This window comes from Ailuropoda melanoleuca, chromosome 17 (assembly GCF_002007445.2).
Source record: "Ailuropoda melanoleuca isolate Jingjing chromosome 17, ASM200744v2, whole genome shotgun sequence".
Taxonomy (NCBI): domain Eukaryota; kingdom Metazoa; phylum Chordata; class Mammalia; order Carnivora; family Ursidae; genus Ailuropoda; species Ailuropoda melanoleuca.
In genome coordinates, this window is record NC_048234.1 from 19,735,297 (window position 1) to 19,762,089 (window position 26,793).

Consider the following 26,793-nt stretch of genomic DNA (forward strand, 5'->3'; position numbering starts at 1 on the left):
GCTCAAGGCAGTTAGGTCTTCAAGATTTCTCCTGCCTTTTAAAAAAGCCCTTGGGCTACATAAGAATGAAACAAACCACCATGATTTAAAAAATCAGAATATTCTTCTTGTTTGTTCTTACAGGCCATTAGTTTTCTTTTAAAACTTGCTCCCTGAGAGATCCCAGACCATGTCAAGTAAAGAAATTAAGAGTGAGCTCGAACTTGATCTTATTTAAAAAAAAAAACAAAACTATATTAGCTTTGTCACTTTTTATATTACTATAACCTTTAATATTAAAAAGTCAACAGGGTAAAATTAACTTCTAAGTAATATAGTTTTGAGAATACATAGGGCATAAAGTCAGTATCTATATAAAAATGATATTATAGTCAAGGATTTAACTGATGGTGTCGAAAATACAAATGTAATATTATTTTAGAGGGAAAGACTTTGTTTTAATTTTTACCACCCAGCTTATTTAGTAAAGTAGATTACCAACTACCGATTTATTGCTTTTACTATGATGCAACACCAAGACCTGACAGCGAAATGTGCAGTAGGATACAAGTACATTTTTATCTTTAATTATTTTTGTAGAGTAGGACATGTACATATCCACATAAAAAGAGACTGTAGCAGATGCCTCCTAGAATCAACCAGTTCTTGTAAACATTGCATTTGTGCAGATTTTCATACTTTGATTCCAAAACTGAGAACATTAAGATTAAAGGCAAATTTAGTAGCCAAAAAAAAAAAAAAAAAAAAANAAAAAAAAAAAAAAAAAAAAGTCCAGTTTGACTTCCTGCAACATACGGTACCACTCCTCTCTTCCAAAAAAAAAAAAAAATCAAAAAACCTAGCAGCACATAAAAAAAATTTTACAAAACGTTTCAGTACTCTTTTCTCCCCTCCCATCAAAACCGAACAAAAATAAAGTGCAGCACCCATAAAAGTGTCAATAAAATAGCCAAGTTCTTCCTTTCTTGTAACAAAATAGCACTTGGCCTCAGCAGTCTTAACCAAATCATACAGTGTCCATCATTTTGGATTCATCATCTTCTTTATGTACCACTGAGTTTAAACTGCAAAGAGCTGTACTGACAGAATACTGAAGATAATCTGGATTCTGGAAAAAAAAAAAAGAATATCGGGAAGAAACAATGGATGAGAATGAGTTTCGTGTCAGTGTACACAACTACCTACTCAGTTTCACACCCTCTACTTCTCTGCAGTGAAGTAAAAGTAAAGTAGGTGGGAGAGAAAATGGACTTTGGAGTCCAACTTGGGTTGAAGCCCAAGAAGATGAAGAAAATAGACTGGACCACTTGATCCAAAGAGGATGTGACAAAGACAGAAAGATACATGTAAAAAATTGAACTGTAATAAACACTTTTTTTTCCTTTTAACAAAACTTGCAATTTAAATTATTTAATCATATAAGGGTACATCTTCCATGTAATTATATGTACAAAGCTACTGACAACTTAAAAGATAAATATGGCTCTAAGTTGGCAATGCGTCTTGAAGATTACTAATTACCAGACTAAATATTAAAAACACAAAACACTTGCATAAGGAAAAAAAAATGCATTTACCAAGTAAAAATTACAGCTACCTTCAGAGTCTACATGGCTTTTCAAAGGTTAAAAACAAACTCAAGTGAGAAATTACTAATCTTTTGAGAGGTACTTAGATCCACATTTTAAAAATTGAGAATAAAAGAATATTTTTATTTGGATCTTGTTTATTTTTTAAACTCATAAATATCCTATCTGTGTATTTCTAAAGCTAGGAAGAAAACCTTATTCAATAAATGCAAAAATAAAACTATTTTTATTAAAGCACCATGACTAGGGACATAAGCCCTAAGACCCAGGACCTTAGGAAATTCTTCCCTAGGAATTCAATTTTGTCTATTCAGTTGTTCTGAATATCTGCTAGCTACTCAGAGTTTTATTACCGCTATCACCTGTTTTCATTTGTTTATTTTATTTAATGAACACCAATTAGGAAAATAGTCCAAACAGGGGATAGATGTCTTAAACTTTCCCATCCCACAGGGAGGCAGAGTTTTCAAAAGATTCTCTTAAAGTACAATACATTGCAATTCCATTATTTGTAAAAGTCAAAAAGCTAGCCAGACGCCAGATTATTCCCCAGCAAGTACTGATGAAGGAAGTGGCACCAGTAACTGACGGAGGTCTGGAATACCGCACGCACAATGTTGGACCTCAGTTCTAATCCTGCCTCTAGCACCTCATGTAATGCAGTCCTTACAAAGAAAACTACTCATCACATTGAATAAAATTAAAAGCTGGTCTACAGGATAAACCTAAGGTAACTGTTATAACACCTCTGTCCATAAGGCCTTGTTTAGTTCTCTCAAAACGAAGTACGATGGTATTTGCTTATTTCACAAGATTACTGTCAACTGGAAAAAGAAAAAAAAAAAAGCTGAAGTGTTATGCCAATTTAAGTTTTATAAAAAATTATTAAACTCTCATTACACTATTCCATTCTTCGAAGAAACAGAGTACTAAGACCTTTTCTGACAATGCAAGCCCAATTCCAAAGACCTTCAGAACAGAGCTTACAATTATCTATCAAGACCAGACTGGAGTTCCTCTAGAACTCATCATCCATCTCCCTGAGAACTGTTAAGACCTCATTACGGAGAGACTTAAAATAACAAAAAGCAATCAACATACCTAACCTAATCTACACTGAAATTCCATTGATTACCCTGTATTTTCATCTAGGAACGTTCTCAACACATTTCTCGTCCCAGTGACTAGTCCTCTGTAAGAGCACACGACTGTGTCTCCTGTCATCTGATTCAACAACAGTCTGAAGTGCGGGTGAATGAGCAGTGAAGCAGGATAGAAATCCAAGACTGGAGTATTAGCTGTGTCATTCAGGCAAACTGCTTAACCTCCATGAGCTTCAGTTCATTCATCCATGAAAATGAATTACAGGGCTTTTGAGAAGATGAAATGAAACAACATATGAAAAGTGTTTTGCAATCTATAAACTGATGTAATAAAAATGGGATATAATTAGGGGCGCCTGGGTGGCACAGCAATTAAGCATCTGCCTTTGGCTCAGGGCGTGATCCCGGCGTTGTGGGATCGAGCCCCACATCAGGCTCTTCAGCTATGAGCCTGCTTCTTCCTCTCCCACTCCCCCTGCTTGTGTTCCCTCTCTCGCTGGCTGTCTCTATCTCTGTCAAATAAATAAATAAAATCTTTAAAAAAAATGGGATATAATTATTACAGTAAGTTTTTCACCTAAAAGCTTCCCATCACCCAGTCTACATCCTGTGCATCTAGCTGCAATTTTATCCAGTCCTTCTCTCCCTCAGGACTAGACCAGGATGCTCAACTTCTCCAACCATAAGGAATTAGCCCAAATGAATTAAGTCTGAACAATCCTGATAATATCGGCAACTTTTAAGTGTCAAAACTGTATACCCCCAGCCCCCCCATCTCGCCAAGGGAGGCCGAGCAGCAGACTCGGCAGCTCTCTGATACATGCAGTAAGAACTTAGTTCTCTCAAACTAGAAGCAACTTGTTGATAATACAGGCCTCTTAGGATATTTTAATGTGCATCTTTTCCCTCTTATGTTTAGAACCAATAACATCCTTCAAAGTCTCTTTTTTCCTTGTATTCATTATGTGATATCTTAATTTTAGGTTTATAATACTGGACTTGACAGTGTCTTACAGTCACAAAACTCCCTTGGAAAGACTACTTCCTTGTGGGCTATTTCTCAAAAAATGGAAAATAAAATCATTGCTATATTTAAAGAGCATTAAGAGATAGTCTGTAGGACAAATGGAGGGGGAATATTGCTTATAGATGTAACGAAGGGGAAGTATTACTAATTATGCAAAAATCAAGACCTTGATTATTCTTATCCTTGAGAATTAGTATTTTTGGCTGAGTTGAATATTATCAGTTGTTTTCCTTAATTGTCGCTTTGGCCTATGACTTATGTAACTGAAATGGTGAAATTATAGAGACATAAGGTGTAGATACCGAAAATCTCAATCCTACCACTATATGAGATTTAAAACTACAGGGCTCTCCTCACATTGTCTTCTGAACGAGTGTGCTCTTTTCACTGTGTAGGCAACAGACTGAACTGGCTAACACTGGTCTTAGAATCTTGGGGCCAGGAAATGAGATGACTGGGCTCAATTAAAATGCTACTAAAATCAACATGGGCAGCAACTTTCTAGTGATAACTTAAATCTCCCTCTTCCGACAGAAATCCTTTCATGCTAGAAACACAGCTTTATCTTGATCTCACAGCAGAGGCTCAAACAGTCGGTGAACATTATTAGCAAGAGCAGCTTAGCAGAAGGTGCATTAATGTACTAAAAATATTACCTCTGGCAGGCAACACCAACATTTCATAAGATAATACTAAATAAACTCATGGAACAAATCACCCTGGTTGCCACTTGGATGTATGCTCTGAAGCTAATTCATCCTAAGAAAAATTTTCTTTTTTAAGATTTTTTATTTAAGAGGGAGAGCCTGTGTGGGCATGCAGCGGGTTGAGGGGGGGGGCAAAGGGAGAGAGAAACTTTAGCAGACTCCACACGGACACTGGGCTTGATCCCACGACCCCAAGATCATGGCCTAAGCCAAAACCAAGAGCTGGACACTCAACAGCCTGCACCACCCAGGTGCCCCCATCCCAAGAAATTCTTAACAGTACAGTTCGCTGAGAATGAGATGTTCCTCAGGAGCCATCTTGAAAAATTTATGATTGAGCTGATGAGTAGGTAACACTTGCCTCTAAGAGTGCTTAGGTACAACTCATTTCTTCTATATTTAAAGCAGTGGAATTTGGTGTCTCTGTAAATACCCAAGAGATGGAAGAGATTTAGTGCCAAAACATGGCATGAAATGAAAGAGTGATCTTCTGAGGCAAGAATATTTAAAATGATCTCGCATACATAACATGTTAAGAACAAAGAGTAGTCTAAAAGAACAAAAATTATGTGAATAAATTAATGAAACAAGTATTGAGGGACGCCCAGGTGGCCCAGTGGATTAAGCGTCTGCCTTGGGTTCAGGTTGTGATCCCAGACTCCTGGATCGAGTCCCGCATCAGGCTCCTTGCTCGGCGGGGAGCCCACTTCTCCCTCTGCCTGCTCCGCCTGCCGCACCCCACTTGTGCACGTGCTCTCTCTGACAAATAAATAAATCTTTAAAAACACAACTAAACAAATATTTACTCTTCCAGCTTACCTGTGGTAAGGATTCTAACAAACCTACAGATCCCACACTAGAATGGGGAACATGATTCTGAACTGTCATAGGTTGAAAACTTGGTGATTGAGAATAAAGTCGGACTCTTGACTTGAAAGCTTCAAGTTCATTTTTGAATGCTTCAAAATAACCTTCTTCCTCTGCCTGGAAAACACACAAAACAAAGACTGTTTTGCAAGACTTCCGGACCACACACTAAATTCTAACAAACATATTAGATCTGAGGTGGAGGAAGTAAAGAGGAGATGAATAGTTTCAATGTACGTAGACACCACCAAGGCCCCTGTCAGATTTGTGAAGACGACCTGTTTTATAGGAATATTAATGATTGGTTTGTTCCATTTCCCTCTGCTCCAGGAATATAAAACAAACATACATACATACACACACACAAATACATATACACACACAAATATAACAACAGTAGGAATTCTCCATACTTCTCTTGATTCTTGACAGGATCCAAAATAGTTCGCGTTTAACCTCTCACATTGCCAAGCAACAACCAAGGGATATTCTTAAAACCTCCTAATTCTTCAGCAGTTAATGATAAGGCACTATTACCTGTTTCCGTCAATCTCCAGCTCTATACTCCCTATTTGTAAAGCCATGAAAACCACATAAAATTCAACATTCAATTCCATTCTGGAAGTACCTTAGTGAAGCAAATAACCTTTTCAACATTATGGAGAGGAAAAAATATAATGAGTATTATGTTGCAGGAGGGGACCTCCCTCCAATAACGTAGAACATAATCAAGACCCTTGATGTAAAACATGCGATTGGCAGTAGCCTCCACTTAGGGTTCCTCTCCAGTTAAAGAATGACACAGCACTTACCCTATGCTAATAGGACTTTAGGCTTTAAGTTCAGGTGATGGACAAGATTTTGTCAAAATCTCATTCCATAATATCACTGGGCCCACTTGTGTGGAATGCTATTTTTTCTTTAATGTAGTTTAGGTTATGTAATCAAATTAAAACCTGTGAGTTAGTTATTAACATCGGTATCTATACAAATCACGCAAACGATGTTCTGTGCTGCCATTCTATCTTTTTATGAATTTAGCAATCATTTCCTTTAGTACAGCATTTCACTTTAATCAATATATGGTACTTGTACAGACATACAGGATATTAGCCTTCATATCCACAAGTAATCCTTCTCAAATGGTTATGCAACAAACTATGCCGGGAGCCAAGTGGCACAGCTGCAGGCTTTACTGCACACCGAAGGCCTGGGGATTTCGATCTAGAGAGACTTGACTAATTTTTGCTAATCTATGCTAATTTCCTAACTTGTAAAATAGAAATAATAACCCTCATAAAATCTTATGAGGATTTAATGAGTTAATCCATGTAGCGCTTAGAATAGTACCTGGCACAAAGTAATGAGTACCATGAAAGTTAGTTATTCCTTAATTTTAGAAAATTATTATTAAGAACAAAATGCTAAGTTTTAAGACTTTTCTATTTTGACAAAGTAAATTTCAAAAACTAGACATATGTTGTCTATGTTCCATTATCCTATTAATAAGCACTAGTTCAAACATATCCAATCATGTAAGGTGAAAAACAAATTATGGTTTTTATTATGCCTGTGTGTCAAGTGAACATTTAGAATAGTCATTAGAAGCCTAACTAAAATACCAACTCAATCGCTTACTCATTAAAACTCTTACTGTTTTGGGAAAATTACCTATTTAGGCTACACTTTATAGGCGTTTACAGCATTTAAGGTAGGGCTACTATCAACCTGATATATTTTTTTTAAATTTAATACATTTAACTTCATACATTTTTTCCTCTTTATAAAAGGGATTATGTTCATTGTAGTATATATAAAAGAAAATGGCAATCGTGTAATTCTACCACCCAAGAATAATCAGAGTTAAACTTTTGGTATATGTCCTTCTAATGTCTAATTGTGTATACTCAAATGTATCAAATATGTAAAAAAACCATGTAAAATATGTATGTAGCTTACTGGGCAAAACCCCACTATGTTCCCATAGAAATTAGGAAATGGATCATTACTAGCATCTTACGAATCAGTTCCCAAGAGCATTTCTTCTCCCTTCTCTGAGGCTACCATTAATGTGACTTTCTTCTTAAAAGTCACTCCTTTGCCTCTTTGGTTTTACTGCTTACTTACGTACCCTTCAACTATATATCATTTAGTTCTGCTTGTTTTGTAACTTTATAAAGAATATAGAATATTTTTTAAAAGATACTGGATACATCATTCTGTGACTTCTTTTTTTTTTTCTTCACACTCTTGTTTTTTCATCCATGGTAATGCTGGTTAATATTTACCCAAATGAGTATCCCAGTTTATTCATTCTACAGTCAACAGACACTTGGGTTGCTCCCAGGCATTTTGCAATTATGAGCACTTCTACTATGAACATTATGGTATGTGGTGCAAGTGTATAAGAGCTTCTCAAGGGCAGCAGTTCTCAAACGTCATGGTCTCAGGACTCCCTTCACAGTGCTGAAAATTACTGAGGACTCTAAAGAGATCCTGTTTATGTGGGCTATTATTTGTCAACGTTCACTGTGTTAGAAATTAAAACCCAGGGGCGCCTGGGTGGCACAGCGGTTAAGCACATCTGCCTTTGGCTCAGGGCGTGATCCCGGCGTTGTGGGTTCGAGCCCCACATCAGGCTCCTCTGCTATGAGCCTGCTTCTTCCTCTCCCACTCCCCGCTTGTGTTCCCTGTCTCGCTGGCTGTCTCTATCTCTGTCGAATAAATAAATAAAATCTTAAAAAAAAAAAAAAAGAAATTAAAACCCAGGAATTTGAAAAATATTATCTGACATATAACAACAAACTCATTACATGTTAACATTTCTAACATTTTTATTTTAAAAAACTCATTTCTGAAACAAAAATATTTGGTGACAAGTCTGGCTTAACAGACGATGGCTGGATTCACACATCTGCTTCTGCATCAAGTAACATCTTTGCGTTACTATGAAAACAGTTTTGACTCAAGGCCTCCTGAAGCCAGGTCTTGAAGACAGTTGGGTGTCCCTGGACCACATGCTGAGAAATCTGTTCTCTAGTATATATACCTAGGAGAATTTCTGGGTGTTAGCACTTGTTCAACTTCGCTAGGAAATTTCCCAGAGTGGTTGTACCCATTTATACGCCTACAAGCAGTGAATGTGAACTCTTATTGCTCTACTTCTTGTACAAATCTTCAATTATTACTAATCTAGTGAGTGTGAAATGGTATTTCATCTCTCTAGACATGCCCATTTTTCTTTAATATGGCCAACATCATCCTATATATAAATATGTATCACTTCCTTTGACTTTTAGCATAGCATTTTCTCAGTTCATTCAAAATTCTTCTTTAATGTTAATGGTTGTCATAGTATTCTTTGTACCACAGGTTGTTTTTAACCATTCTTCTAGTTGTTGAAATTTTAGGTTTCTTTTTATTTCATTAGGAAAGTCATTTCTCATTAAACTATGAGTTCTTTTTTAATTTTATTTTTGTTAAACTGTGAGTTCTATACATGGAGGATACTGTATCTGTTTCGTTCAACACTGTATCTTTAGGATCTTGAAAACAGTCCTTGCATTAGTAGACGGTCAACGCTTACTGGCTGAATAAATGATGCATTACTCTTAATTTTCCTGAACACAAACATTCATTTAAACGAGTCTCCATTTCACATGCATGCTATAGTACAGCCTCTTACAGAGCTCCCTTAAGTCTAAATTAGAATGAAATGAGCAATGTAAGTTTTCCCACTATAATATCTATATAGAGTTTAGCCTGTGGCATTCTTTGACGTATATGGGCCAAAGAGGCCTCAGCTAAGGCTTAATCTTCCCATTTAAAAATATTAAATAGGTACTTACTTTGGCTTTCTGGAAAAATAAACGAAAACACCCTCTTGGATCCACATTACAGTTTTTGGCCATTTCCATAATAAACTGCATTACAACAGCCTGATGTGCTATTTGTTCCATTAGAGCCCCTTTCTGAAAATAGACGGATTAAAATAATGAGAAATACCTCTGGAAATGTATTTGATATTGTGATTACTATCTGTATTTTCAAACATGACTTTCCAATAGCTTAAAAAAGAAAAGGGTTTATAGTATGTGGGGACAAGAGAAATGAGGCAGCAAAGAAAGCACACAAGAGAAAAGTTTCCATATGCTAACTAAAACAACTAAAAACATTCCCACAGTAAACTCAAGTAGATCTAAAAACAAAAAAAAATACTAATTCCATTTAATAACCTTCCTGCTTTCATTTAAAGTAACATAAAAGACAAAACAAAAAACCAAAAAAGTAAATCAGAATCCACTAAGGTTCCAGAAACTCGATGTTCATACAATACCTGCTCAGCTTCTAGATGAAAACACCATAAAATAAGATATTTAGCAGTCTCTTCACATACAAGGTATGGATGGTCAGATAAAAATCTCTGACTATCATCCCATCGACTCAACATACCTATAAAAAAAAGAATTAAACCACAATTGTCAAATACTCTTACAAATAAAGAAATTGGTATTTTAAATGATTCTCTTTAAAGACAATTCATATTACCACAGCAATTTGTTGATGGTTAACGAGCAAATAAGAGGGATAAAACTCAATTTTTTTTTTTTTTAAAAGAGTTTACCTATTTATTTGAGAGAGAGAGAGTGCATGAGCGGGATGAGAGGCATAGGGAGAAGCAGACTCCCCGCTGAGCAGGGAGCTCCATTCAGGGCTTGATCCTGGGACTCCAGGATGGTGACCTGAGCCAAAGGCAGACACTTAACTGACTGAGCCACCCAGGCGTCGGGATATAACTCTTTTAAAGCAATACCCAATATATTGGAAACAGCTTCCAAAGTTCACAAAAAGTTTTATTTCAGATAATTAGGTTAAAGTAGGGTGACTGGTTTAAAGGCAAAAAACCCTGCATCTGGGAAATGCCTGAAGTTCCAGGCAAACTGAGATGACTGGTCATCCTACGCTGAATTGAGTACAAATGATTTCAAGAGACTCAATATTATTTATTCACAGAATACAATTTTTTCTATTAGAAAGATGGCAAAGAAAGCAAAACCTCAAGAAACTGTATTCAGCAAATGCTTAATAAAACAGAAAAACCACATAATCTCTTATTTATTTAAAAATGTCTAAGATGATATGGTCAGACGTTGCCAGCATGGAAAACCAATCCAGTAGGTATTATAACAGTAAATACACTTTAACCATTTTAGTCATGTGAATCATTTAGTCATATTTATAACAAATAGAAAACAAAATCAGTTAAGCATATTTGAAAGCAGATACCATTTTGCTTCAAAATATCAAGTTAATCCAAGTACTATTTAAGGTGTCTCTTCATCTCTATAGCCAAATTAGTAAGAAATTTTGTGAAAAAGTCAATGCTATCATGGAACCAGCGAAGCGTTCAGCTTTTAATTTTGTTCAGTAAAATTTACGGCTGAACAAATTAACTATGTTAGCTTTAGATTCTTAAGACTCATCCAGGGGCGCCTGGGTGGTTCAGCTGGTTAAGTGTTTGCCTTCGGTTCAGGTCATGATCCCGGGGTTTTGGGACTGAGCCCCACATCAGGCTCCCTGCTCAGTGGGGAGTCTGTTTCTCCCTCTCCCTCTGCCCCTGCTTGCTCTAATAGATAAGTAAAATCATTATAAAAAAAAAAAAAAGACTCATCCAAAGAAGTTTGTATGTCTCTAAATCATTGTGGAAATTTTATAAGGAAGTCTCAACAGTTTGGCAGTAAAGCTTTCCTCTAGACACGAACTGAACTTCTATATATTAAAGTTCCACATCAGAACACAAATGAGAACCAAACTGAGAACAAATGTCTTACTGAGAAATACAAATTTTGCAACACATGGGAATCAACTGAAAATAAATGATTAATTTTCTCATTTAAAAGGAGGGAGTAAGCATTTTAGCATTTTCATGTAAAGAGTTTTACAAGCTTTATAAAGTATTTCCCCAACACTTTGGATACAGTGATAGGGCATTTTAAATTCTGAGAAACAGTGATTTTGAAAGTTATTTAAAACTACTTCTCGGGGATGCCTGGGCGGCGCAGTCGTTAAGCGTCTGCCTTCCGCTGAGGGCGTGATCCCAGGGCGTTCTGGGATCGAGCCCCGCATCAGGCTCCTCCTCCGCTGGGAGCCCATTTCTTCCTCTCCCACTCCCTCTGCTTGTGTTCCCTCTCTCCCTGGCTATCTCTCTCTCTGTCAAATATATAAATCTAGGGATGCCTGGGTGGCACAGCGGTTGACCGTCTGGCTTTGGCTCAGGGCGTGATCCTGGCGTTGTGGGATCGAGCCCCACATCAGGCTCCTCCGCTATGAGCCTGCTTCTTCCTCTCCCACTCCCCCTGATGGTGTTCCCTCTCTCACTGGCGGTCTCTATCTCTGTCGAATAAATGAATAAAATCTTTTAAAAAACATATATATATATATATATATATATAAATCTAAAAAAATAAAAAATAAAACTACTTCTCAAGGTATACTTAAAGAGTCTAGTAACTTCTGGGGGTCAGATCTAAAGAAAGCATAATCCTTCTTTCTTATACCTGAAGCATAAAACAAATCCTATGAAGCAGTTTTGTGTTAGCTTTGTTACACTCCTGAACCGGTAGTATTTTCAACTCTATCTACCATCCACAGAGAGCACATTGCTTCTGTATACTTCTATAGCAGCATCACGACTTACCGAGGCACCAAAATCCTATCCATTTTAGTTTCTTTTACAGGAAGGATAATATGTTAGTGACACAGGGATCATGAGGAAGGGTACCCTTAAATGTTACAATTTTTAAACTATCCATTTAATACCTAAAACAAAATTAATACTTGAGGTTGACCACAGCTTTTCTATATCTGAGAAATACCTACCATCACCTGATTTCAAAAATGCATATCAATTATTATGAAAATGAGGTTAGGTTACAGGTAGTCCATACACGCCTTTGTGAAAAGAGTTTGGAATCTTATGAACAAAATACTTACTCGATGGCTTTAGTGGATAGCTGAAATTACTAATGTTATTTTGGAATTTGTAAACAAACTTATAAACAAATAGAGAGTAGCACAATCTAGCATGGCGACTAAGCAAGCCAACTCTGGAAATCAACTGCATAGGTCCGAAAACTGTCCTTACCACTTACTATGCCTTTCCTACCCCTAGGCCTCCCTTTCCTCTTCTGTAAAATAAGGCTAAAAATAGTATCTCACTCAGAGGGTTTCTGTGAGAATTAAATGAGTTAATACACATAAAGCACTTGGGACAGTGTGACGGAGAGTAAATATTAGGTAGTATCAACACAAAAGGGAACAATTCATTCTTTCATTAAATATTAAATACTTTGGTTAAGGTTAATCTAGTCATTTCAACTAGCCAACCAATCTCTGAATGCTTGAAAAACCTTACTTTGACAAATTAAAATACTTTAATTATGTGCTTTCACCTATGTATTTTCCTCAGCATCTAAATCCCAATGCATCCATTGGCTCTCAGTATTCCACCTAATTTCTAAAATGGTCCTCCAATACACATTGTTACTGATTTCCCCTTCTTTTTTGCATTATAGAGTAACAGATTTGAATCCTTTAAATTATACTTATCATTTTAATGTCTCTTTAATTTTAATGTCTCTATCTGCTAAAACTCTCCCCAAAAGGTCGTAAATTTCTTAATGAAAGATAAATGACCTCTTTTTCTGTATTTCCCAAGTCCCAGGTCTGCTGTATTTCTAATCACCTACCACCAGACAACTATTTCTACCTACATGCTTGCACATAAATTTATCTTATTTGAAACTAAAACCATTTTTCTCTCTCTCCATCTATCGTGCTTCCTAGGCTCCATGTCACCCACTCAAAAATTCTAGAAATTCCTCTAGACATTTCCATTCTTCCCACATCAAACTGCTCACCAAGTCCTGTGGTTATACTATTATAAACAGTCAATACAGTGAATCACATTAATAAATTTTCCAATGTTAAGCCATCCTTGAATTCTTGGAATAAACCTTTTAAAAATATTTTTTCATTATTATAAAAATAATGTATATTCATTGTGAAGAATTTGAAAAATCCAGAAAAATCATCTGCAATCCTACAAGAGAAAATTACGTTAACACTTTAATGTATTTCTTTCTGGGCTTAATTTTTATTTTTTTAAAAGATTTTATTTATTTATTTGAGAGAGTGAGAGAGCACAAGCAGGGGGAACAGCAGAGGGAGGAGTGGAAGAAGCCCGATGCGGGGCTCGATCCTAGGACCCTGGGATCATGACCTGAGCCGAAGGCAGACACTTAATGGATTGAGCCACCCAGGCGTCTCCTGGGCTTATTTTTTAATGACTTAAAATTAGAATCGTATCATACATATCAATTTTCTATTCATTTCACTCTACATTCTATTCAGGAGTACTCTGTATTAAATGTTTTTCAAAAACAGTACATTAATGTGTTCTGAAAAACAAAATGTATGTGCTTACACTGAGGAGACTGAATATCCCCTTCCAAACAAATGAGAAAGAGCCATCATAGTATTTATACAAACATTTATAGCTTTTGATAAAATGTCCAGTGACAACACCCTACAGACTCAAAAATGTTAAATCACAGCTAACTTGGCTGGAAATGGACAGATGACGTGCCACGAAAAACTGTGCTAGCTCATCAAAAAACCACTCCGACGATCACAAAGAAAGTGACGTCAAAGATGCATATGATGGGGGCACCCGGGTGGCTCAGGTGGTTAAGCATCCGCCCTCGGCTCAGGTCATGATCCCAGGGTCCTGGGATCGAGCCCCGAATCGGGTTCAGCGCTCAGCAAGGAGCCTGCTTCTCCCTCTCCCGCTCTGTCAAATAAATAAATAAATAAAATCTTTAAAAAGAAAAAAAAAGATGCATATGACGTTGAATAAAACTTCTGCGAAATTTAAAAGAAAACAGACTTTGCTGCTAAATTGGTATTTTATATTTATAAAACATGAATTTGCTAAATTAATAAATTAAATACAAATGTAAGGGGGAAATCAAGATTTCACTGCTTCAAAAAATACTCCATGATATGGTTGTAACATTTATCATTAAATGTAAAGTCCACCTAATTATAAGAGCAAACAATACATAAGATAGTCAACAGATACCATCATGGAAGTGTTAATGTCAAGTACACTTGAAACCACAGAGAAGTACCAGTATCGAGCCCCTGGAGCCCTTCACAGCCCCCCATGTATCAGGTCCATGTCTTCCAAGAGTCTGGAATGCAATCCAAGTTTGGAAAGCCTCCAGTCAGAAACTTTAATTACAGCAGTTCTTCCAGATGTGTTTGCCTCAAAGAAGTATATCAATGTAGTCATAATTCTGACAAATGCTTTTTCCCCTTTTACCACAGTAAGCACATAACACCAAAAACATTTGCTTCTACCCAGAAGGAACAGCATTAAACTTTCACTATCTTGCCTAAGGTCTCTGTCGGCTCTGTGCCACAATTTAGTACACAGGGACTTTCATCATCTCATCATCCCATATGATTACACGCTGGCCCACTTCATACTGATGGAACTTGGTAAGCAGGAAGTAGCAGGTATCCAGATGTCCTGGTAAGATACATACATGCCAGAAAGTGGAGAAAAAACACATGAAAATTTGGAAGCCTACCAGCATAGTAAAATTTCTGTGGATGCAAGGGGCTGTGACAAGTAGGGTATCTCCTCCAAAGTAAAAAGCCAGTGTAAATTTTCACTAAGAAACAGGCACAATGTGAATCTGGGAGTAGCTATCAGGTCTGGTTGGCTTTGAAGACAGTAAGGCTCTGGTAAGTAATATAGGATGGACACTGGAAGCCCCCAACACGCAATGGCAAAATCACTGCTTATTAATCACTTGTGGCTGCCAAGTCAGCCTTTTCCTCAGTCATCTCCCTGCTTACATAACATAAGCTCAAGGGTTATGGTGGCAGACTTGAGATTATGCAGATATTCAATGGCATGGGATCTCCCCATTAAGGTATTCCAGTATAGCCTCTGAATACCTAATTTGCCAGTAGCAGAAACCAGTGCTGAAAACTAAATATGGCACCATATGCTGGACGGATAGTCAACCACCAAGTATCAGATTGATTATCTTGGTTCCATTTCATCTTGGAGAGACCAGCGGTTCCTCACTTGAACAAACCTATTCTAGATCTGGTATTGCCCTCCCTTCTGGCCATGCTTCTACAAGTAATACAACTGTGGTCTTACTAAATGAGTTATTTAGTACCATACCACATCAGTTCGTTCGTTTTTTTTTTTAAGATTTTATTTATTTATTTGACAGAGAGAGAGGCAGCGAGACAGGGAACACAAGCAGGGGGAGTGGGAGAGGGAGAAGCAGGCTTCCCGCTAAGCAGGGAGCCCAATGCGGGGCTTGATCCCAGAACACTGGGATCAATGACCTGAGCCGAAGGCAGACGCTTAATGACTGAGCCACCCAGGTGCCCCCCACAGTAGTTCTTGACCCAGATATTCATTTTACAGCAAAAGGTATGAAGACAATAGGCTCATGAAATTCACTGGTCTTATAAATATCACTACCCAGAAGCAGGTTTTATGGAATGGTTAAATGTTTTATTGAAGACTTAAATATAGTTGTACTGCCAGGTGGGTTACAATACCTTGTTGAGATTGGGTTAATTTCCCCACACAAAACTGTTTCTTATTGAGGCATTCAGTTTACAGCAAAAATGAGGGAACTGTTTTGCACCTACTAGGTTTCCCATGGCTCCAAAGCAACTAGCTTACAGAACGCCAGCTGGGTGACAATACCTTAAAGAATGCTATTCCACTAGATGCAGGGTAACACATAGGTCTAGGAAGCAAGGACTATACGTGCGAGTGGCAAATCACATTATCACAACCAAGACTCATTAACAAAATTTTTAAAAGTAAACTTTGTTCATTTCTTCAGGTTGTATCCTTGAATTAATCTGAATACACAGCCTTCTTTTTAAAAAAAGATATATGAGAAAAATGAATCCTTTATGAATAAACTACGTAAAAAGGGAAAAAAAATCTGAAGTACTATCCACTGCCCTAATAAAAACTGAAGGATGAATGAAATTCTAAATACTGAGGGGGAAAAAACACCATTAGAAATGTATTTCAAAATGCTACTTAATAAGCTTATTAACATATTTCAAATGAAAACTATGTTTACTAAATTAACATATTACTTGGGATCAAAAAAATATGCCCTGAGCCTTAACCCCAAACACTTCCCGGGGACATTCTGACCCCAGCAGTACCAACTGCTTACCCAACAGAGCATGTGGTTTCCTGACTCTGCCTTTGCACATGATGCCGCTGCTCCCTTACCTACAGGGAGAACTCCTATGTGTTCTTCATACTCTAGCTCAGATGTTCTCTCTCGTGGGAAGTGTTCACCACATCAACCCCCAGCCCACCATCTTTCCCCGATAGAGAAAACTATTTTTCAGTAGTTTGTATACATATTTCTATTATTATGTTTATTTGAATTGCAGTTGAAGGATCTGCATGAATTATACAGGAACATATCCAAAACCTAAAAATGAATGCTAATCTTATAACCATAAAATAATCAGATACCACGGAAGCAAAGAGGGAAAATGACAAAAACAAAGACTAGTTGGGAAATGGAAAGAGGCTACAGAGTAAGCAAAGACTGTGTCTTAGAGGGTAGCATTATATAATAATAGATTGAATTTTGCTTCTCTTCTCAGTCTAAAGCAGGAGCTCTACAAGTGCCAGAAGTAGCCACAAAACTGGAGTTCTGTCATTTATCTTCTTTTTGGTCCCCATTTTATAAATACACTTTTTGTACACATATTTATGGTATCAAACACTTTCTTTTTTTAAAAGATTTATTTATTTTGCAGAGAGAGAGAGAGAGCGAGCAGGACGGCAGAGGGAAAGGGGGAGAGAATCTCAAGCAGATTCCCTGCTGAGCGCGGAGCCCTATCCAGGGCTCAATCTTACGACCTTGAGATCATGACATGAGCCAAAATCAAGAGTCGGACTCTCAAATGACTGAGCCACCCAGGCACCCCGATATCAAACACTTTATAAAAGAAGGAAACTAAGCAGCAGACTTACCGAAATGTCTGATTTTTTGTTCATATTTCTGCATAAATGATTTTGACTTATCTTCATCTTCTATATCTTTTCTTTTATCTTGATTAATAAAACTCTAAGAAAAAATTCTTGAAGTTAAAATCAGATTTTATATTCACTGAATATTCTTTCTGAGATGCTGAATGCCTAGCAATGTTTCCTACAGACACTATAAAAAGGTGGTATAGTACTATACTGATATTATATTATTAAATTTATCTGTTAAACTTTTTAAAAAATGAAAATTTTCTTGTATTAGTTTCATTATTTTTTAAAATGGTATGTGTGTAAAATTACAGAATTATTTTAGAAATCATACAAAAAATCCAAGTGCATTAACCTTTTTGTTAAATGGAATTTTCCTATCGAAGTATAGAAAGAGCCTTTATATGCATAATATATATTTCACATTACTCATTTCTATTAAATATTTGCAACTCTGGCCTAATCTTTGGAGTTCTTGCTAGAAATAAACTTAGACATTCAAAGTATATAAAGTATACTTATTATAAGTTCTTCACTAAGACATAAACCTAAAATAGACCTTTGTTGTAAATTTTTCTTAGAAGAGGCCAGTTTCATTCTGAAATCAAGTACAGATTTCTATTAAGGAGGTGCTTATTTTCAGTAAATAAGCCATAAAGCAGACCAAGATGAAGTTTTTATCTAGCCAGAAAAACTGGCAGAACAGTTTCTCAGAACATTCTGTGATCACATTTAAACCTTGTGATCATCACTGCCAAAACCAAATATCTCAAACTAGCTCTCTGCCAGTTTACAACTCAAAAGCACACAAGTTTATGTATTTCAAAATAAAAAAACATTTCCTTTATATATCCTGCTATCTAGACCAGCACTGTCCAATAGAAACATAATCCAAGTCACAAATATAAAGTTTTGTATTAGCCACATTAAAAAGCAAAAAGGAACAGACGAAATCGGTAACACATTTAACCCAACATATCCAACATATGATCATTTCAACATGTAAGACAAAAAAAAATTAATGAAATATTTTACTTTTTTTGGTACTAAGTTATTGGAATCTGGTGTGTATTTTACACTTACAGCACATCTCAATTCGGACTAGCCACATTTCAAGCGCTCAATAGTACATGTGGCTAGTGGCTATCGAGTTGGACAGCGCAGATCTAGACCAGTCCTCTCAAGTCTCAAGCTCCCAGACAAAATCAATGTACGATTTTGAGCAAATGACTGGAACATAAAGATAATCCTAATTAATTTGTGGTATAAATGTAGGCTATGTTAGAACCTAAGTTCAAAAACAACAACAACAACAACAAAAATAATTAAAAACAGAGACAAATGAAAATATTTCCTTTATGACCACTGTGTTAAGATACATTAACTTTATTAAACAAAGAAACACTACTTTGACCATTCCCTCTGGAAGAAAAAAAAAATTTAAGTAGTTATGGTACATAAATGCAAACCAGAAATAAGTACTAAGAAGACACGCCCCTTAGAACAGTATATATAGATACAGTGAATCATTCAGATAAAGAATGATCCTGGTGTGTGTGTGTGCAGAAATAAATACACACTGGCACAAGCACATAAAACGTCTAGAAAGATACAACTCGCTGTTAACAGTGGTTATCTCTGGGAATGAAACTGGAAGTGAAGGAAGCCTTTCCAGTCTATTTTACATACTTGTTTTTTTTATAGTAAGCATGCTGTACTCATAGTTTTTTCCAATTTAACAAAGCACTGACAGAGCTAGTGCTGTCATACATTTAACCTATGTGTATTCTTTGTTGCTGTAGCAGAACTAGGGCTGGTCCAGCAGAAGGAAATTAAAAGTGCTGAAGAGGATGGGTTGAGAGTGGATACTAGGACAGAAACAAATAGTGTCACGGACTGAGAAGTCTAGAGAGTAATGATGGTTAAAGATAAAGTGAATGTGGACTTAGACAAGAAAGAGCAGTCTATCCCTGAAGCTTCCAGAGTTTGGTACAAATAGAAAGAAGTGCTACTTTACACATCAGTAAAAATGCATTTCATTGCCCATTTCCTCTTCAGATACAACAAAGTATAAAGCCTACATAATCCAGTGAGAAACTAAACTCTACTCTTAATAACTACTAAGTTGGCAAAACTGTACTAATCCTTTCGGTAATGTTGGTAATGCTAAATCTGGATTACTACCTGAGGTTTACTAAATACATCCTGGTAAGTAACAGTGAAAGACACTATTTAATAAATCCAGTATCTACACATTAGTATTATAAAACTGATAGCAAGCTGACAGCAACATCAGAAAGCTCTAGTAATGTCTGAGTTTTACCAAATGCCTGGCCCTATCCTGTGGGCTTTTAAGAAATTACCTCAGTCTTCATACGCACCCTATATTATTGAAGAAACTGAGGCTTAGGAATGTTAAGCGACTTGCCCAAGGTGAAATGCCAGCAGCATGTGACAAAGCTGAGATCTGGGTCTGATTCCAGAGTCCACCCTTACATTCAGCGTGCCATGCTACAGCCATAGATTTATTTTAACGACTACCCACATTTGACACTATTGGGGATACAGGTTTCTGTAACAAACACTTTTCATAAACTGTCAAAACTGAATACTGTTCAGAGGTTCTGTTGCTTTGTTACCAAATATGCACAAATGCTTTGTACAAACACTTCCATTTTCTCTTCTTTCATTATAATCCAATAAAAAGTCGTACCTTGTTAAAAACATCCTTGCTAATGGCATCCATGTTCCACAGACACATTCTCTCTCTTTGTACTAGAGCCTCTTCTTTCTGCCGCCATTCTTCTTCACGTTGCCTTAGCTCAGAGACTGCTGTTTGTGCTTTGGCATGTTCCTGATCCAAGGACTCGGAGTTATGCAGGGCTAAGCTACCAAGTTTTTGCTGAGCTTCAGCGAGATTCCATTTGCACGCCACAGAGCTCTTCACAAACTCTTTCTGCTTTTGACAAGCCAGTTCAATTCCATGGCTATACATCTGGATGAAAAACAATATTGTAAGAAATGAAGAAGGCAACGGGTACGTTTATGCAGCACAATTCAATTTTCTTTTAGTCAAGGATTACTGTACAATGTTTTTGGTACATACGCATTCTGCCTCCTGTGGTGTGCAGTTATACTTTTATATTATAGGTCTTCTTTCATCAACTAGACTCTAAAAGCTACTTTGTTAATCCATACCGCTCTCCTAACAACTAACAGCAGCAAAAAGCCTGATAATTAGCACAACGTTCTGCCTATAGCTGGTGCTCAAGAAACATTTGATTTATAGCTTCATAGTCCTAAAACAGCAGAATAATGAGAACAAAAGCTTCAATCTAGTCCATCTCCTTACAACTGCTGAAAACCAGATCTTCAGAGTTTTGTTCTGGAAGTTCCTCACTGCAAATAACCTTTTATTTAGAAGTAATCACTTCTTGGTTTCTATTTTCTTTCTATATTATCCCAATCCCTGGTGATCTGAGAAGTTCTTATATGAAGAATTTCTGTTTATAACTGACTCTCTCAGGCAGATATTCTTTAACTTAATCCTAATCAAAATAGGCAAAATTATAAAAACAAAAAAACCCTACCAAAAACTGGTCCATCCTGGTGACTGAGTCTGTTCCACGTAGAAGCAACAGTAATTAGTTTTAATATTTACTGAAACACTACACTTATAGCACTGGGATGGGTGCTTAATTCCTTATATTCTTCAGCTCTATAAAATAAAAGCTGAAGGCACATTATTTATGACTTCTCGGCCAAAATGTAGATCAATTTCAAACTAAGTATTCAGAACAATTTTACTTCCATTTGTTCCCTAATCTGCATCACTACTCAAGCCCTTATAATTTCATAGTTCAATTATATAGTCTTTCTCATCTGACGCCATTCTCCACTCTACTAGACTGGGAGTAATCTCTCCAAAAAACAAATGTGATAATTTTATACATTCGTAGAGTCTTGGGATAAAGCACAAATTTTGTGGCATGGCATGGTCCTTCATGATCTCACTTCCTATTATCTCTCCAGACTCAATTCTACTTACTCTCCTGCTTGTTTGCTTATTCTTTCCATCCCCCACCCCTTTCAATGTGGCAATCCCTCATCCCCTAACTCCTATCTCCATTCCAGACTCTGGTATCACTTCCTTAAATTTTCTCTAATCCCTTCCCTTCCCACCCAAGGTTTGCATACTTCTTAGTCGTGTTTTCACACAATATTGTGCTTATTTGTTTACTCAACCAGCACCTTCTCAACGGGCTAGAATTCCATAAATCTTAGATGCATAAATGATTCTCCACTTTTTGGAACACACTAGTGGCGGTAAAGAATTCTGAGGAAAGCAGCATGCAAGGCCTCTACTTTGGAGCTGAGTCTTAGAATTCTGTTGTGGCAAATGTGGACATTGTTGCCATTCAGGTGATTTACTCATTTAGCAGGTTTGGAGCCCAGGCACCACAAGGCCCTAACCAACCAAGTAAAGTATTTGTTTTTATTTTTTGCTATCTTAGGTAGGATCAAGAGTAACTGTAGCCTAGCTATGCTTAAGAAGGGGCCAGGAAAAGGAGAATAATGAAGCTACAGAATTTGTTTTGTGAGAAAAGACAGATATACTAAGAAAGGCAACAAGGACAGATGAAAATACCTTGCATTTTCCAATTATGTGGGAACAAATACTCATGTCTCAAATCAAACATAGAAATCTTATCTCTAAATTCTAAAAACGACTCATGTTTAAATTCTTCTCCACAGACTACACAGACAACATCTGGCCATTTAAGCAAACTATCCAACATATATTGAGATGATTTAAAAAAAAAAAAAGATCACATTTTACCTGTGAACACATTGAGGTTTTAGAGGAACATTAAACATAATAATATTTTAATGAACATGAATTCAAAAAGGAACTGCTGGGGCGCCTGGGTGGCACAGCGGTTGAGCGTCTGCCTTCGGCTCAGGGCGTGATCCCAGCGTTATGGGATCGAGCCCCACATCAGGCTCCTCCGCTATGAGCCTGCTTCTTCCTCTCCCACTGCCCCTGCTTGTGTTCCCTCTCTCGCTGGCTGTCTCTGTCTCTATCGAATAAATAAATAAATCTTTAAAAAAAAAAACAAAAAAAAAAACAAAAAGGAACTGCTGGCATTAGGTTTACTAAATTCTGAATTGCCTTTTATTTTAACTGAATATCAGAACTATACATCACATATGACACTAAGATGCCTAGATTCCCCACGTCTGGTAAAATTAAACCAGAGCTGTTTTTTAAAAAATTGTAAAATGTTGATAATTTTAATTAAACATTTTTTTCTTTCTAAATATTCTAACCCAAGAATTCAAGTCCTAAAGTCAGCAAGACAAGTAACTGGGTTATAAACACACGAATTAACTTAGGATTAGTAATCGCTTTGCAAATTTTAACACCTAAGGTAGTGTCAGCCATATGGTTTTACATTACATCACAGGATGGGAAGTGCAGCAGGTAGGAAAAAACACTGTACTACGAGTCAGAAGTGGTTCTAGTTTTAATTCTGCCACTAAATAGCTATAGGATCTAGAGAAATCGTTTTTAATGAAGAAGGTTAAGTCTATTTACTCATAAAATCACTGTCAGTTGAATAAGCTTACAATTCCAAGTGCACAAGTAAAAACTATACAGATTTTTTAAAAGTTTATTGTGTTTTAGTAATCTCTACACCCAACATGGGGCTCGAACCCACAACCCCAAGATCAAGAGTCACATGCTCCTCCTACTTAGCCAGCCAGGTATTATCCAGCTCAGATATTTTCTAAGTTCAGAGCTTCCCTGAGGTTACTTTTGTGATTCAACCACAATGTACTGAGATTCTGGAGATCTCTTATTCTCTCCATATGCCTTCAAAATTGACAACAGCAGCTGCTGTTCATTTTTTTCCCTCCACAACACATTCATTATATGCTCATATAACACATTTTGTATACAAAGATGACACTAGTGATCCATAATTAGGGGGTGACTACTGACCTATCAACTCTCATTCTGGCCTCCTAAAAAATGTCTTGCACTTTCCCGGAGACTGGCTGGCTGAAGTACAGTCCATGGTTATGAAACAGCATTTTTCTCCGTGAAGCCAACTAACCCAGTGAGCTGGGCACAGGACCGATGGCCTTACACTTACTGGCAAACGATTTAAATAACTCATCTTCACTAACAGCTAGCAAGATGAGCCTATAGAAAAACTATTAATTCAGTTAAGCTCTCAGGGACCCCGTTTTGCAAGAAGCCTGGAAGGCAGACACACCTATAACTCATTTCACCGAGCATATTAGCGTTTGGTCTGTGTTCCTGAAATACACTTCCAAACACTCAGATTAGGAGGAAAAACCAGGACAAGGTGATAAGGGTATGTAAGCACTCCCTAAGATAGGACGCAGAAAAATGGTGTGTCGTTTGCGTAAGTTTCAGAGGAAAGACTGAAAACCACAAGTAGCACCAGGAATCTGAGGAAGAAGTCTGAAGGAAAGGCAAACGTGTGTATGTTGTGTGTATGTGTGTATGTGTATGTTGTCACTGGAGAATGATGTGAAGCAAAACATAACCGGACGGGAAAAATGGTCACGTTAATGAGACAGATTTACACCAGCATCAAAAGCGAAGTTTACAGAATTTATTCAGATGTCAGTGAAATTGGATCCTAAATCTGTATAAAGTCAGGGGCTCAGTGAATTACTGAAATACAACAACATGTTACTGAACATACAACCACTGTTCCTAACTATTAACCGTGCACAAGTATCAGAGCCTTCAACAGAATAACGCGCTCCGATAAAGACACGCACAAGGGGACAAAGGGTCAACGTTATAATGTTAGCCGCCCCAAATCTGGGTGCTGTCAAGAGTGAGGTAGGGGTGGGAGAGGGGGAGGAACGTCTTCCAAGGATCGGAAGGAATTCGCCAAGGTGAAAAGGTGTGCGTGGAGGTGGAGGTTGGGAATATCTGGCCAGCCCCCCTTAGAAGCCCTCAGAAGATGCTACAATAGCAGTAGGATGGCATCAAGCTCCGGACCCCGGGAGTAAGATGGGGGCGCAGAACAGCGCACAGGGAGGGTCGCAGAGACAGGGGACTCTGGGGGCCTGGCGACGGTACCTCCCCATCCCCCTCACCAAACGCGGGACCCTGCTCACCTGCGCGCCGCCGCCCGGCAGCTGCGAGCAGCGGGGAGAACTGGGGGACACGTCCAAGTCACTCTCTTCCTCAGCCTCACCCTCGGCCCGAGGGAGGCTCCAAGGTCCTGGCGGCGGCCACGGCTGCTCCATGTCCGGCGGCCCCCAGCCCTAGAACCGCCACTGCCAACGGACTTGGCGTGAGTGGAACCTGCTGCGCGGAGCCAGCAGCCCCAGCCGGCCGGGGCCGTTACCCAGAATCCCTCTGCTGGCCGCGACTCCGACGCACACCCCGCGCTAGCCTGGGCCGCGGACGGCGGAAGAAGACGGACTCTCTTGGAGTCGTCACTTCCTGTTTGGGGGCGGGGCCGGGAGGCTGGTCCCGGGGCCCCGGGAAGTGGGTGGGTCTGAGGCTCGCGTTTAAAATTCCGTTCTCTGAAACCTTTGAGCCCTTCCAATTTACCCCTTGCGGCGCTGCGGGTTACGTAGTGTCAAGTAGTTCTTGCCTAGCGTTCCCTACGCTATGCGCCTTGGGTCTCGGACGTCGAGAGATGTGGTGTCCCCTTTGCAAGTTGTTTACAGACTGCGACTCCTTTCTGCACGTTCATCTGTAAACTAGGAGTTCTGAGGCCGGGGTGGGCGAAAAATAGGGCAGAATTTTGAAAAGCAGAGCCAAGTTTTCGCTCCTTTCGAGTTCCACGCTACAGGAGTTTTGCGAAAGTTGCCTGGGAGGAGGGCGCCGACGATGAAGGACGCGGGCAAGAGGGGCTCGGAAATGCAGACGAGGGCGGGTGATAGCGGACCAAGCCAGGGCAGTCGGTATCCCACGCATCTCCTGTAGTCCTGAAGGTCTGCGCTCTCGTTGTGCCCTTCGTTGAGAAGAAATACACCCAGCGTGCCCAAGGTCACACGTTCAAGGAGAAGACCTGTGACCAGCCCGGGGGTCTAACTTCAAAACGTGTATGTTCAGCAGTTCCACGCTGCTGCCCTACTCACAATTACAGAGACCCGAATAAAAACGAGACGCCATTCTTTCAGTCTCGTAGACAAACTTTGAGGTTTGTCAATACCGAGTGTTGACAAGATGTGAGGAAATGCCGTTAAAGAGAATGTCATTTGTGTAACCTTTCTGGAGGGGTGATTTGACAATATTAGTGGTTTAAGGGCTTTAATTCAGCAATTTCACTACCGGGAAATTATCCAATGGTTATTTTTGTACCAATATCCAATGATTTATCTACAAAGGTGTTTGTTGCAGCATTTTGCAGCAAAAAACAGGAAACAATCTAATTGCCCATCAGTAGAGGAACTTAATGGTATATTAATACAGTACGGTATCAGTCTTTAGAAAGAGTAGATACGTATGTGCCCATACAGAAAATCTCCAGAATGTGTTGAGTTAAAAAAAAAAATTGCAGAATTACCTACGTAACAAGAGCGAATGCTCCAATCTGTGTAAAAATCGTGTGTGTGTGTGTGTGTATAGAAAATTCCTGGAGAGTGAACAAGAATTGTAAATGATGGGGGCGCCTGGANAATTGCAGAATTACCTACGTAACAAGAGCGAATGCTCCAATCTGTGTAAAAATCGTGTGTGTGTGTGTGTGTGTATAGAAAATTCCTGGAGAGTGAACAAGAATTGTAAATGATGGGGGCGCCTGGGTGGCACAGCGGTTAAGCGTCTGCCTTCGGCTCAGGGCGTGATCCCGGCGTTATGGGATCGAGCCCCACGTCAGGCTCCTCTGCTATGAGCCTGCTTCTTCCTCTCCCACTCCCCCTACTTGTGTTCCCTCTCTCGCTGGCTGTCTCTATCTCTGTTGAATAAATAATAAGATCTTAAAAAAAAAAAAAAAGAATTGTAAATGATGGTAGATCAGGCTAGGAGGAAAGTTTCTGAGTTTCTTTGCTTTGCGTTTTTAGCTTTACTGTATTATGCGGTTTGAATATTTTTCAATGAATATATGTTATACCTTAATAATTAATTACAAATTAGTTGAGAAGCACTGTGCCTAAACCTTTGGGGTTAGGGAAAGCCACGGGAGTTAGAAAGCGAGAAAGAAAAGGAAAACACTTTTTTCTGTTTGTTTCCATGAAGGCACAAAGTGCTTTGAGCAGTGCCTGGCTTGAAGTAAGCCCTTTATAAATGTTAAGTATTGTTGTTTTTATTGGTTTTCCTCCTACCTGTCTCACTACTTCCCCTCAGGCTCTTTGACAGGCTCTCCCCCTTCTAACCAACCTC

The 26,793-nt window shown here is 38.3% G+C and overlaps 1 protein-coding gene across 4 annotated transcripts; it reads right to left on the minus strand.

Moving 5' to 3' along the window:
* Positions 1 to 534: 534 nt before the first annotated feature.
* Positions 535 to 24,884, minus strand: CDC37L1 (cell division cycle 37 like 1). Of its 4 annotated transcripts, XM_011231189.3 has the most exons (8): positions 24,576 to 24,884; positions 20,122 to 20,403; positions 17,406 to 17,499; positions 9,630 to 9,745; positions 9,142 to 9,264; positions 5,246 to 5,410; positions 4,788 to 4,849; positions 535 to 1,108 (listed from the first exon to the last, which is right to left on the minus strand). In XM_011231189.3, the coding sequence occupies exons 1-7, from the start codon at positions 24,705 to 24,707 to the stop codon at positions 4,826 to 4,828; spliced, it is 936 nt and encodes a 311-aa protein (XP_011229491.1). In that variant the 5' UTR covers positions 24,708 to 24,884; the 3' UTR covers positions 535 to 1,108; positions 4,788 to 4,825. The 4 variants fall into 4 exon arrangements, with proteins under 4 accessions (XP_011229491.1, XP_002924390.1, XP_034502996.1 ...); XM_002924344.4 differs by lacking the exon at positions 4,788 to 4,849 and having other exon boundaries at positions 24,576 to 24,883; XM_034647105.1 differs by lacking the exons at positions 535 to 1,108; positions 4,788 to 4,849 and adding an exon at positions 1,286 to 2,413.
* Positions 24,885 to 26,793: the final 1,909 nt, after the last annotated feature.